At 51.1% G+C, this 12,948-nt stretch overlaps 1 protein-coding gene across 1 annotated transcript in view; it reads left to right on the top strand.

Annotated features, from left to right (window-relative positions):
• LOC126545635 (uncharacterized) overlaps positions 1–12,208 on the top strand; it is a 134,238-nt gene extending 122,030 nt beyond the window's left edge. Inside the window, exons 4-6 of the mRNA XM_050193559.2 lie at positions 4,984–5,148; positions 5,449–5,525; positions 8,136–12,208. Of these exons, the coding sequence (XP_050049516.1) occupies positions 4,984–5,148; positions 5,449–5,525; positions 8,136–8,700 (807 nt within the window). The 3' untranslated portion in view covers positions 8,701–12,208. The remainder of the gene's footprint in view (positions 1–4,983; positions 5,149–5,448; positions 5,526–8,135) is intronic.
• The last annotated feature ends 740 nt before the right edge of the window (positions 12,209–12,948 follow it).

Below are 12,948 nucleotides of genomic sequence, written 5' to 3'. Positions count from 1 at the left end.
ATAGCATTGAGGCACGATCAGCTGATCGAACTCCACTCCTCTGCGGTCTAGATACTTCCGGTACAGGACCCCACCTCTTTCCACAAAGCGAGCATTTTTCTTGGCGATACCTTCCTTGATAATGCAGCGTATGTTTTCTAGGCTGCCATCCTTCTTTTGCTCGGCTATCAAAGCCGACCGGCTGACTTTTAGCAACCTGTTAAGTCCGTCTGACGTAGGTGCGATGAGCAAATCTGGAGACAGCTCTTCTAACTTTCCCGTGTCGGGAATTTCCTCTCCAGTATCTGCTGCCTTTAACGCTACAGGCTCAATTTTATCCCGTTCGGGCGTGCTCTGAATACCAGCTTGCTGCGCCTCTGACCCTTTCTCATCATTCAACAACGTCGGCCCCGCAACTACCGCCTTTGCAGCGAGCTCCCGAACCTTCGATCTGGTTAAGGCCTGAACGCTAGCCTCCCCAAACAAAAGCCCCTTCTCGCGCAGGAGGTGATCGGACCTGTTCGAAAATAGGTACGGGTACTGGGGGGGCAGCATAGATGACACTGCGGCCTCCGTCTCAAGTGCTCCGAAAGGTCCTTCAATAAGCACTTTTGCTACCGGCAGACACACGCTATGAGCTTCCACTGCTTGCTTGATCCATGCGCACTCGCCCGTGAACATATCGGGTTCTACGTAAGAGGGGTGAACTACATCCATTGTAGCTGCGGAATCGCGAAGCACTCGGCACTCTTTCCCGTTCACGAGGAGGTCTCGCATGTAAGGCTCGAGAAGCTTCATGTTCTCGTCAGTGCTGCATATAGACAAAAACACGACTTGTGTTTTTGTTTCTGGACACTGCGCCGAAAAGTGACCCGGCTTCTGGCACGTATAACAAACGCGCGCTTGCCTCATCTCGAACCGCTTTCTGCGTTCGGCTTCGGTTGCCGCCGTCTCCTTACGTTCGGTCGGACTGCTTTCACTCGCATCCGCACTACGTGTATCCCCCTTTGCTCTCATGGGTGTGAACTTCGGCCTCTCAAACTTGGAGCCAAATTCACCCTTTTGACCGTCCTTAGCTCCGCGAGCCCGACGCGTCACAAACTCCTCGGCTAACTCAGCGGCTCTAGCCACCGTACTAACGTCTGGCCTATCCAAGAACCAGTACCGCACGTTCTCAGGTAACCGACTATAAAACTGTTCTAGCCCGAAACACTGCAGAACTTTCTCGTGGTCACCAAACGCTTTCTCTTCTTTGAGCCACTCCTGCATGTTTGACATTAGCCTGTAGGCAAACTCTGTATACGACTCACTTCTGCCTTTCTCATTTTCCCGGAACTTCCGACGGAACGCCTCCGCTGACAGCCGGTACTTTTTTAGCAGACTCGATTTCACTTTGTCGAAATCCTCTGCCTCCTCTCTCTCCAAGCGAGCGACTACGTCGGCCGCCTCGCCGGGTAGCAAAGTGAGCAAGCGCTGTGGCCACGTTTCCCGAGAGAACCCCTGCTTCTCGCACGTTCGCTCAAAGTTAACCAGGAACAAACCAATGTCCTCTCCAAGCTTAAACGGCCGCATCAGGTCAGTCATTTTGAACAATACTCGTTCTCCTGCACCGTGTGCCTGACTTCCATTACGAGCGCGTTCCATCTCTAACTCGAGACGCTTCATTTCCAAAGCGTGTTGACGGTCGCGCTCTCTTTCTTTCTCTTGTTGCTCTTTACGTTCGCGCTCATCTTTCTCTTTCTGTTCTTTAAGTTCGCGCTCCTGTTTCTCTTTTTGTTCTTTAAGTTCGCGCTCCTGTTTCTCTTTTTGCGCCTCCCTCTCCTCAATGGTCTCAAGGCATTCCGACAGCTCGTCATCCTCAGCTTCTAACTCAAGAATAGCCCTTAGCAGTTCTGGTTTTCTGAGTTTGTCTGAGACATCCAGACCCAACTCTCTCGCAAGCTCCAGCAATTTCGGTTTGCGCAACGACTTCAAATCCATGGCTGCTCTGAATGCTGCTTTCTCTACTGCCTACTATTGTCTTGCCGCAAACTAACCCGGCAGCAACGACAACCCCAATTACCAGCTCTGTTTCTAACACTAACAAAAGCCTGGCAAAACTCAGAAGAAGAAAGTCCCGCACTCACCAAACCTCGCAGCCAAGACTTCAGCGCAGTCGTTCCGCTGCAGGCAACCAGTCATCACACAGGGCTCGTTGCGCTGCTCCCGGATGGTCGTTGTGCTGCTCAGCATACAGTCAACCGCATCTCTTCGCTGCTGGCCTCCGTTGTCGCGATCTCACCGCTGGCAACCAGATGTTGTAATCGTACCGCTGGCACGATTTGTTGGGGTCTCGGTGCTGACGCCCGTTATTGCCAATGGGTCGCAAGCCCCAAGGGTAGCGTTGGCCTGGCGGCCTGGGGCACTGGAAGCATCCGAAGGTCCCGGCAAAGCATGAGAAGACTGGTAACAGAACAACTTGTTTATTCTAACATAGCAAAAGAGCGGCCGGTCAGGTCGACCGAATTGGAGAGACGGGAGAGCACGTAACTCAACAGTACAAATCGGAGCCTCTCCCCTGGCGTCCGGGGGCAGCTGCTCTTATACTCTCGGCGTCGCGGTCCAAAAGGGAAGGAGGGAAGGTCACGGGATGAAGGTCACGGGACGGCGCAGCAGGGGCCCACGACGGCGCGGGCGGTTGAGCCGAGAGACCTCCAGGCCCCTCATTCGGGGAACTCCGCTCCCCGGCTGCCGCGCTTTGACAAGCGAGGGCACACACACACACACGCACACACGAAGACACGTGGCACTGAAACACGCCTGGACACGCTTGGCGGGTAGGCGTTGCGGCGTCGTTGAACGGGCCAAAATGTCCGCCGCTTTGAACAAAGCCCCGGCGTCCGTTGCATCCGCGCCGGCATTACCGCGCGTTGTAGGCGAAACGTAACAGGGAGCTTTTTTTTTGTGCGATGTGCGAGTCGCATGCTGACCTCATGCGTTCGACAAAGCCGGCGAAAGGAAAACGTGTAGCTGGCGTATAGCTCCGTGCCTTGAGCACGAGAGAATTATTTGCGCGGCAGCATGGCAATGAAGGCACGTGGTGTTATTTAGTACCACCACTGATGGATGCCATTGCTCATGAAAAAAAATATTATTAGCTGCATGCAAGAAGATGTTGGCGCTTATTAGACGGCGCCAGCGACTCCTCCTAACTCATAGATGAGCTGAAGAAATAAAATAAAGAAATAATATAAAATAAAAAAATTAATAAAACCTCAAACAAAATATAGTGAAATGATTACAGTAACAACAGTTTGAATGTTCACTTGCACACAACAAAAACAATTGTTTCTGATCTATTCACAAGTGTTCGAGTGTTCACGTTGACGTACGCACGGCGGTCCTCGCTGGTGGAAAACACAGTGCACACAAACACACACACACAAGAACCACAGGAGCGCGATAATGTCAGCGAATACGCGAAACACGTATATACGAAATTGTAAGAGCAGATGTTCTATGTCTTCTTCAGCCTCCTCACAACAGCGCACAGCGATGTCGGTTTGTCCTATCTTGTACAAGACGCATTTAGTATAGGCTGTGCCAGTCCGAAGTCTATGGACACCTTGGCGCTTTCACTTCGCTGATGGAGCAGCTCTTGGTCATCAGATGGGTGGTTCGCACCTCGAAAATTCTTCTCGCTTTAATACCACAGAAGCGGTAACGGCCCGCATATGGTAGGCAAAACGGACGAGTGTGGAACCGAAACTTTTGTCTCTGTGAGTGGCATGCGACTTGACGAAGACTTGGCTTAAGCTAAGCACGGTTGTTCTCTGTAGGCTTAGCACTAGTAACAATAAAACAGAAGTTGTCACGCAGCAAGCAACATATGAGCTCTGAAAATATATTCTTCGTGTTCAGCGCTGAGTACATTCGTCTCCGTGGGTGCAATCTGTTGGTCAGTTTATAGTTTGCCACACTGACAACGCCTGCAGATTAAGCTTGTGGGCTGCGTTGTGAGGAGAACGCTCGACAGCTATCCAGAGAAGCTGACGAGCGAAGGGCATACGCTGTGTGCTGCCTCGGTGTGAGTCACACACCGTCTTCAGCCGGCACCTACTGCTGTGTTACGCGTGACTCCGCAGCCGGGATGTGTGTCGCTGGGCTCCCCTCTCCCACAACGTTTTTCTTTTTAACATCTGAACGAAGAGCACGTTCGGTAACGGGAATGATTAGTTGCCAAAACAAGTTAAAAGTAATATTGACAGTCATCACAGCTGGCACTTTGCTGTTGTCAGCTACACAGACAAAACGATGATGTGGTGGTCGGGTACTTACACCAAGAAGAGGGGGTGCGGTGCAGTAGGATAAAGAAAACGCCGCTTACGTTTCGTAAACCCGAGAAAAAAAGAACAAGCGTCTTCCAGAACACAGATTATCGTTTCTTTTACTAGCGCCTGAAGACTGATAACATGAGAGCAAGCACTTGTCGCGTTGGTTTATAAGTTGATAAACTGACTGACTGACTGACTGACTGACTGAATATGCTTCATTGGGTTTTTAACAAGGAGGATCGAATGTCTCTACTCTTTTAGTGCTTTCTTCGAGGGACAGTGTTAATAAAAAGGGGGAGACAGTGTTAATAAAAAGGGGGAGAAGGGAGGGGAGAAATAACGAAGCGTGACTCTCTGGCTCGTCGGCGTCTGGTTTCTTCACATACAAAAGTACACAATCAAATAACAGCCTTACTCAAGAGCGTGTTCTGGAAGCCGTAGTCTCGTCGGGCTGTCTTGCGTGTTCTGCCTAAAAGAGAGAGAGAGAGAACGAAAGATGAGAAGCAGTAAAAGAAAGCAATATCTTACTGCTGCTATCTGACAAGGTTGTTGAAATTAGCGGCAACTATTTATATAGTGGACGTGCTTCACTTAGTTATTGCGCCGAAGCTGCGTTTCGGAAACCATGTATTTTGGCATGTTGTAGCTTGCAAGGATATGTGTCAACTGTAATTTCTATGTCTGTTTCCAGATTGTCCTGAACTCCATGCACAAGTATCAACCCCGTATACATCTGGTCAAACGTCGGCATAACGCCCCGAATGTTCCCGTTAACGATCTCGAAGCTGAACAGTTTCGGACGTACGTGTTTCCCGAGACGGTCTTCACAGCTGTCACGGCGTACCAAAATCAGCTGGTAAGTACACTCTTAGCACTCCTCCCCAACAACTGCACGTGGAAAAGTTAAAAAAGTTGCTCTTGAAAACGTATCGCAAATATATAGAGTTCAATTAGAAAGTTGAAATGCACACTAGCAGGCTACCTAAAATGACAAGTGTAAATCATGTTAACGTGTTAGTATGATGAGGCAAAGTAAGTCACTAAAATTGGAGGATACGGTAAATGTTCACCTTGCATCATTCCGTTTTGTCGATACATCACTAGCCGATTTGTTAGTGTGTCTTGGTAAACAAAGGTCTCTCTTGTTTCCTTTCAGATAACGAAATTAAAAATAGACAGCAACCCGTTTGCAAAAGGCTTCAGAGATTCGTCGCGGCTTACAGAACTTGAAAGGTAAGGATCTCGCTTATACTTTATTCAGTGGAAGCACTGAGACGAAAACTTGCTATATTGTGTATAGTGTTCAGATTCAAAACTTACAGAGTTGAAGGTTTTCGCTAGTGTGTGCACATGTAAGGGGTTAGGGCAGACGCCGTGCTATAGGTCCGACCGAAAGCGGCTTGCGTACCGAGCTTCAGTGTTTAGAAAAATGCGGACAGCTAAAAATACACAAAGCGTGGTCGACGGGGGTGACCAGCGAGACCTGCGAGCCTCGGCCGCTGGGCCGTTGTTGTGGTGGGCTACCCGCTGTGCAGGTCGATGAAGCCGACACGGCACGAAATGTCGGCTAAACGCGCTGCTGCGGCTGCAGGAGCATGCACGTGGCCCCCGGGAAAAGACAGGTCGTGCCGCCGCCGGGCCGTGAAGCGCGCCCCCGGAGGGCGATCGCGCAGTTGCCGGCTGCTCGCTCTGCGCCGTGGCTCGCACGAGGGCGCTGCCTGCGGCTGGCCCCGTCCGCGGGCGCGCCGCGTGCGCGCGCGGACGCTGCGTGTCGCCGTGCTCGAAGGCCGCTGTAAAATAAATCACGGTATTCCGCCCGGCTCTTGGTAAGTCTTGGGCAGGCCGCGGAATCGTCAACTACGCGTTGACGTGCCTTCGAAGGACACGCACGTGATCCTATAAAAAGGGAAAGGGCAAAGCGGCCGCACGACATCTGTTCCAATTTATATGCCTCTCCTCCCGGCTCCCCTCCTCGCAGTTTCGTGTTTTTAGAGGGCGGCCGCGACTGAGCCACTTTCCCCACAGGGATACAACTTAAAAGTTCCCAAGATGTAGTGTAGATGCGCCGTCCGATAAACGCTAGTTGTTGAGATTACAAGCGGCATTTGCCGAGGCCGCCTTCCTCGTATATAGACGCGCGGCGCTACGATGCCGAGAAGCCGTCCGTTTGATAGCGGCGCTCGCTGGCGACCGCTGACAGCAAATCGCGGGAGGACCCTACCGGCGGCGCTTCTTTCCCGCCGCTCGCCCCGGAGGAATGCACCGCGCGCCTATACGTTCGCCGCCCGACTGCACGGCACGTTTGGCAGTTTGTCAACGAGCGCGTTCGTTGAACCGGGGCGCGAGCACGGCGTGCTCAGCGCTGAGCTAGTCGACAGCCTGCCGAAACACGTGTTTGTGATTTTGCGATTGATCCCGCCGGTTCGGGCGGCCCATCATTGTCAGCTTTGTTGATTGAAGCGCCTATACCATCGCCTCAAAACCACTTATGAGATCCAGCGGGTATTCATATAGTGCTGGGAAAGAAATTTCCAGATGTAGTCTGTAGCGCTACAAATAAATAAATCAGTAAATAAATAAAAAATCTGTATCTGTCTGCTCATGGTGAAGCGCTTCTCGGTGAATGCTGAGTGCGGCGTTAGGGATAGTAAAGATCCATGTCATGAACTATGATTGGTAATGAACCTACGAAGTATGAAATGCGAGGCTTGGACAATTGGAAGACAGTTTAGCAAGCAGAAACAAAACGGAAATCCGTTTGGTGCCAAGTAGTGGGCTTCCTTTTAAGAAGGAAAACACGCGTGTACAAATGAGAAAAGTACCGCATACACTCGCGTAAGGGTCGCCCTGTGTAAGGGCCGCACTCCCAACTTGACAGCCAAAATTTTGGGGCAAAAAAATTTCCAGCGCAGGAGCAATGGTGTTCGGTGCCCCGATGCCGCGTGCGCGCACCGGCGAATTTTCGCGTGCTGCGTACTTCCGCGTGCCACTACTAGATGACGACAGCCATCTAGTAGCGGCATATAGTATCTAGAGCTATTTAGTAGCGGCTCTTAGAGGGGACCGAAGTGGTTCGGTCCCGTGTAAGGGCCGCAGCTCGTCGAAGTTGGGTATAGAAGTGCGATCCTTACGGTAGTGTTGAATACTGGCCAGGGTGACTTAGCATTGGGGGAAGAACGGAGGAAAACAGTGGACGGGAATTACAGTTAAAGCAATGGAGACGAAAATCATATTCATGTACCCGAAGACAGAAAGTGTATCATCTGAAATCTATACGTATCATCGTGCGATCGAATAGCGTATGACCTGGAGTCCGGAAGTAGGCAAGATAAGTGGCGGCTGCTATAGCCAAGGGTGCCGTTTTCGCGTTTCCTGCTTTTTTTTCCCCCAAGTGCTTTGTTACTGAAGGTACATTTTGACGACGGAGCGACTCGTTAATTCAGTCTGAGTACTTAGTCTTTACGTAAATCACCAGCACAAGATCACGACGTGCAGAGCGGTGCACCCCGCCGACAAGAGGCTCGCGGCGCCATTCGGTACCGTTGAGTCACGTCATGCTCGGTGGCAGGACAGAAATAGCCATATAGCCCCTGTGTGAGTTCATCTTTATTAAATTACTGTGTCTCTGACAATACCACGTAATTGCATATGCCTGGCTTTACGATATAAAACCAAAAACTGCGACGAGTGTCGTGTGAAGTGTAGAGAGTGTATACAAGCACGGGTAGGGGCCCCACCAGTGTACATAGCCGGTGTCCGGTGTTCCGTTTGCCGCGCTCGATGGCGGCTCATCTTCGAGCGAACTGGCAGGCCAGAGACTAACGCTGGCAACCTCGCATGCAGGGAGACGATGGAATCGCTGATCACAGATCACCCGTTCGCGCGCACGCCCCTGCGCACCTTCCTGGAGAACGGGGGCGACCCCGAGACGGCGGCCTACCTGCACGAGAAGGGGCTGCTGGGCGGCCTGGGCCCACCGTCCGCGGCCGCGGCCGTGGCGCGGGCGTCTCTGCTCTGGAAGCCGCCCGGAATGGAACTGTACGCGCAGCCGTCGCTGTACGCCCTCGGCGTGCGCGCCCCTCCGCCCGCGGGCATCCCGGCCCAGCTGTGGTCCCAGTGGGCGGCGGCCGCTGCAGGCGCTGCCCTGCCGCCGCACCTGGCCTCGGTGCTGAGCGGCGGAGCGGCAGCCGCGGCCGCCGCGGCTGCGGCTGCGGGCGGCGCGCTCTTCCCGCCCATGATGCGGCCCGCGGCGTCGCACACCGAGACCCTGCACTCGCTCGGACTGTACCGCTACGCGCCCTACGTGTACCCGAAGAAGGACAGCCCGTCGGCCGCGGGCTCGCCGGCCACCACGCCAGACGCCAGCGACGCGGCGCCCACTTCCCCGCCGGGCGGCTTCCGCTCGTAACGACGGCCTATTTATCGGCTGCGGCCATTATTTATAGACTGTGCGAACGGGTGCACCGATCACGGAGCCACCCGACAGCGCCCCGAGAAACGGAAGGGCCCCGGTCGTTCCGGCGACCGTCGACGCGCTTCGCTGCCGCCGTGTCCACCTCGGCGGCCTCCGCTCCCGCTGCGGCGAAAGGCGTGTGTGTGTGCTTGTGCCAGTGCCCCTGCAACTACGAACTTCCTCTCGGACTATGACGACACGCGTGAACTGTACTTGGACACGACTGTATTTGTGCTCTTTGGAATTGTGCAATGTTCACCGAACAAAAGAAGTATGTGCCTAATGTAAAGGCGTCGGGGAGGGCATCATTTTCCTTATTTTTTTTTCTTGTTTTTCGTTCAAATGACGGAAGAAATAGTGCACACGGGTTTTTTTGGGCAGCAGCAGCGTTGTTCGCTGAGCTGTCAAGTTACGCTATTTCTGTGCTTAGAGAAGATAGAATAGTTCATGACTCGCGGTGTCTTTCCTTTCCCTATTTATTTGAGAAACCTTGCAGAACAAATTACATAATATGGAATTTCTCATTTCGCAGTCTGGTCCTCTAATGTTTTCTAGTTGGCCCACACGAGCTAAGAATCGGCGGAATGCATAAACATAACGGTCACGAAAAGTGGGACGAAAAAAAAAAAATGTTTTCAATTTCAAGTTTCCTTGCTCGGTTCGAGCCAGTGTCAAGCATGCGATGGTGCTTCCGACTCCCTCGCATCTCTGCTCTCAACACAAGATCGCTGCATTCTCTCTCTCTCTCTCTCTGAAAGTACCTTCACAGCTCTTCACAGCGCAACAACGCGGCTATTGTGCTCCACGCGATGTTTTCACCAAATACGCGTGGCCGCTATCCCGAATGTCTCCGGTGAGCGGTGCGTGGCCTCGCTGGATATTTGAAAGCAAGGTCGGCTGCGGCTAGGGCTAATTAGCGACTTGGCATTAGGTCGTCGGCAAACGGCAACAACAACAAAAGAGAAAAGCGTGTAAGGCTGCCGCAGTTCGAGAGGAAGCGGGAAACGAAACTCGCTCTCGCGATAAGCACAGAACGTGCGCAAGAACAAAGCGCTCGGAGAGTCCCATCTGTCTTGTCCGAGCGTATCGCAGTGAGAAACGGAAGGGGTTCATCCGGAACGCCGCGCACGTAAGCGCCGCGAACCAAAGGAGAGCTGCGCCCTCACGTGTTCCCCGAGACGGCGCTATCAACGGCGGCGACAAGCCATGTGCTCGTAACGTCTGTGGCGCGCGGCTGGTCGTGTCTTTCGAGCGGGTTATGCCACGCAGGGCGGACTGGCGGCGGCGGTGGCCGGCCCCTGGCGGACAGCGCATCGCTGATCTGTTCGATGTGATTTGTGCGTGTATGCTTGCGTACTGCCTGACACCCACCAGCCGCGTAAAGCTTCAGGCACCTGGCGTTTTGATGAAATGCCCCCCCCCCCCTTTTTTTTTCGTCGAGGAGATAACTGGTATTTAAATGTAAAACTGTGTACATAAGAAATGTCTGCTGTTTGGAATGAAATATATATATATTATATATATATATAAATGAAGACTTTTATTTCTGTAACTTATTTACTTGCCCCAATTTTTTTTAAAAGTCTGAATGCAATGCCTGTGTGCGCGAACGCTTTCTTTCGCCTTTCTTTTTTTTTTTTTCTTTTTTGTGAGTGACGAAGCGAAGATATGCGATGGCGGTCCAAGTGATGTCATATATGGGGAGACTAGAATGTTTTCTAACACGAGGAGGCATTTCGCTGCGCACAATGTGGAACCAAAAGATTTTCTTTCACGTCGCCTACGAAGTGTGCGAAACTGTGCAATTGTCGTGTGTGCGTAGGCAAGTGAACCGTGTCATAAGAAGTGTGGCTGAAGCTCTCGGGCTCCTTTTCGGGAGTCTGTGGCCACCGAACGTGATATCTGGCTTTTGCAGAGCATCTCTCATTGACCCCTGTTTTGTAGGATGATCTCATTTTCTGAGCAGTAGGCAGAGTTCAGTGCTGTTTGTACACTACGGCATGCTGGCACGAGAGAAATCATTTGTGTCTTCAAAAAACTTATTCGTTGTGGTGTCTGTTGGTGCAGACTTTTCTTTACGCTTAGGCTTGTAAATAAATGAACATGGTCTCGCATAAAGGTGCGTTAAAAAAAAAACAAGTAGCAGAAAACTGAAGCGCATGGTGCTGAATGTATTCGAGCTTCCATATCTGCGGGCGCATTAATTGACGGCGAGGATGCCTTTGTTGTGTGAATCGTTTTGTTCCTTGTACATGTACCGGGCTTCGTACACCAGTGAACTTGGTGCGTCCGCATCAGTCGGTAGCCTCGGGGTGCATATACCGTGTCCGCGATTGCAGCATGGTCATCGACGCGACGACGACTCCAGCTGACGCCATGCCGGCACAGGCATCGTAAATGCGTTCCATGCCGTTGTAGTGAAAGGACGGAGTTAAACTTATTTGCCCATTTTTGTGTCGAGCAGCTATGATGGTGCATGACAAAGGCTAGATTCCCAAGGCGTAATTTTTTGTTCCTGCGTAAATGGCGGTTCGTGACTCTCCGGCACCTTGGCAGTCGTCTCGTTCAGTCTATCACTTCCCAGCACTAATGCGGCAGCCTTGGCACCAATGGTTCCTGCTTAGGAACATACTCTCGAATCGAAGGCCGTATTACTAAACGTGGATAACGTATGACGAGTGCAACTGGAACGATTGCAATATTTATTTAATGAGCGTCGATGCCAAAGTTGTGACTGAAGTAAAACGGTTCTCTCCACTTGAAATTAAGCATTAAACGCTGTAAGGTAAGGGGCAAGTATGCGCGTTATATTGCGTGAATAATTTCACTCAGCAAATTGGATCATGGGTCCATATTCAAAAAAAGCATGCATAAGGCGAAACGGTTGCATAAGCATGGTTGTCGTTCAAATGTGACAGCGAACCAGGCGCTGACCAAGAAGTGAGTCAATGGCCAATAGTTCTTGCGAAAGAAAATGTCTGGTAATCCTGGCCCTCGGTATATGCGTTAACGGAACCATCGCAGAGCCGTTTCCTGAAATAGAAACGAAAAGGCACAAAAAGGGGGAGTACTGGGAGCGAAAAAAATCACGCGGTTCCGTAGTTCTCATTCGCAATTCTTTAGGTACACACATATTCTTGCGGCTGCGCATATACAAGGCAGAAAGAAAATGTTACAAATGTAATAAATACGCGTATGTGCGACCGTGCAAGCCGCTCTCCTCACAAGGAAAGCAGCGCGCTATACAAGTCGAGCAAGATGTCTGCAAAACAGGGGTTTCTAAAGTGCGCGGTTTGTCCTGTATGATGACTCAACAATTTAAACCACGCTTCGTGACATGTCTTGTCTTCTAATTCATGCTGTACATAAGTATCGCAATTGTTGTTTGCATTTTGATTGAAAGATGTGAATTCTATGGTGTAAGAACCAAGAATAAAAACAAGTGTGGATGTCCCGCCTTGCATACTGTGGTCGTTGTCTTTCCTCACTGCTGTGCCCTCCCGTCCGCCCGTCCCTCGCAAAAAAAAAAAAATTCATCACTCCTCAGTGGTTCTTCTGGCGTAATTTGTTTCAAGCACAGTTCCCCATAAATGAAACACCATAATCAGTGTATGTCACATTTGTTGGATTCTTTGGCGTCTGGTCTATGTCGTTGCTATAGACAGCCTACTTCGGTTGCTGTTCAGCGCCGCGTTTACAAACGCCGACTTTTCTTACTGGCATGAATGCCTCATGCACCATCTGCCGTTGAGACATCGCTATTGAACATGTCTTCTGCCACATATACGTTCTTTTGGCATCCAAAGGCGTTCTGTGCTTGCGGACTGTGCTCACGAAACATATTGGCACGCCATGTTCGTAGAACGCTACTACAACAAAATCGCAATTCTTAAAGACGTCTGGGTTGTGCGACTTCCTTCGAATGCGATGCAAACGCTGCCGTGTGCGCGTGTCCGTAACTTCTTTTCACGTTTTTTTTTTTCCTTCTTGTACCCCTTGCAGGATACCACACCAGTAGCAACATGGTTAAGCTCCCTGTCTTTCTTTCTCTCTAGCTCACTGTATGTCAGAAGATAGTGAAAAACATTTTATTAGCTCAACGACAATCGCACTTCTTTGCTTAAACTGCCCATGATTGAGAATTGTGAACGCTCAAATACAGGGGACAAAATGTATCAAATGCCACGGTCGGGCATTTTCGCG

Source organism: Dermacentor andersoni, chromosome 1 (genome assembly GCF_023375885.2).
Source record: "Dermacentor andersoni chromosome 1, qqDerAnde1_hic_scaffold, whole genome shotgun sequence".
NCBI classification, from domain to species: domain Eukaryota; kingdom Metazoa; phylum Arthropoda; class Arachnida; order Ixodida; family Ixodidae; genus Dermacentor; species Dermacentor andersoni.
Note: the sequence above shows the minus strand (reverse complement) of the source record. Positions and strands in the feature narration are given on the sequence as shown.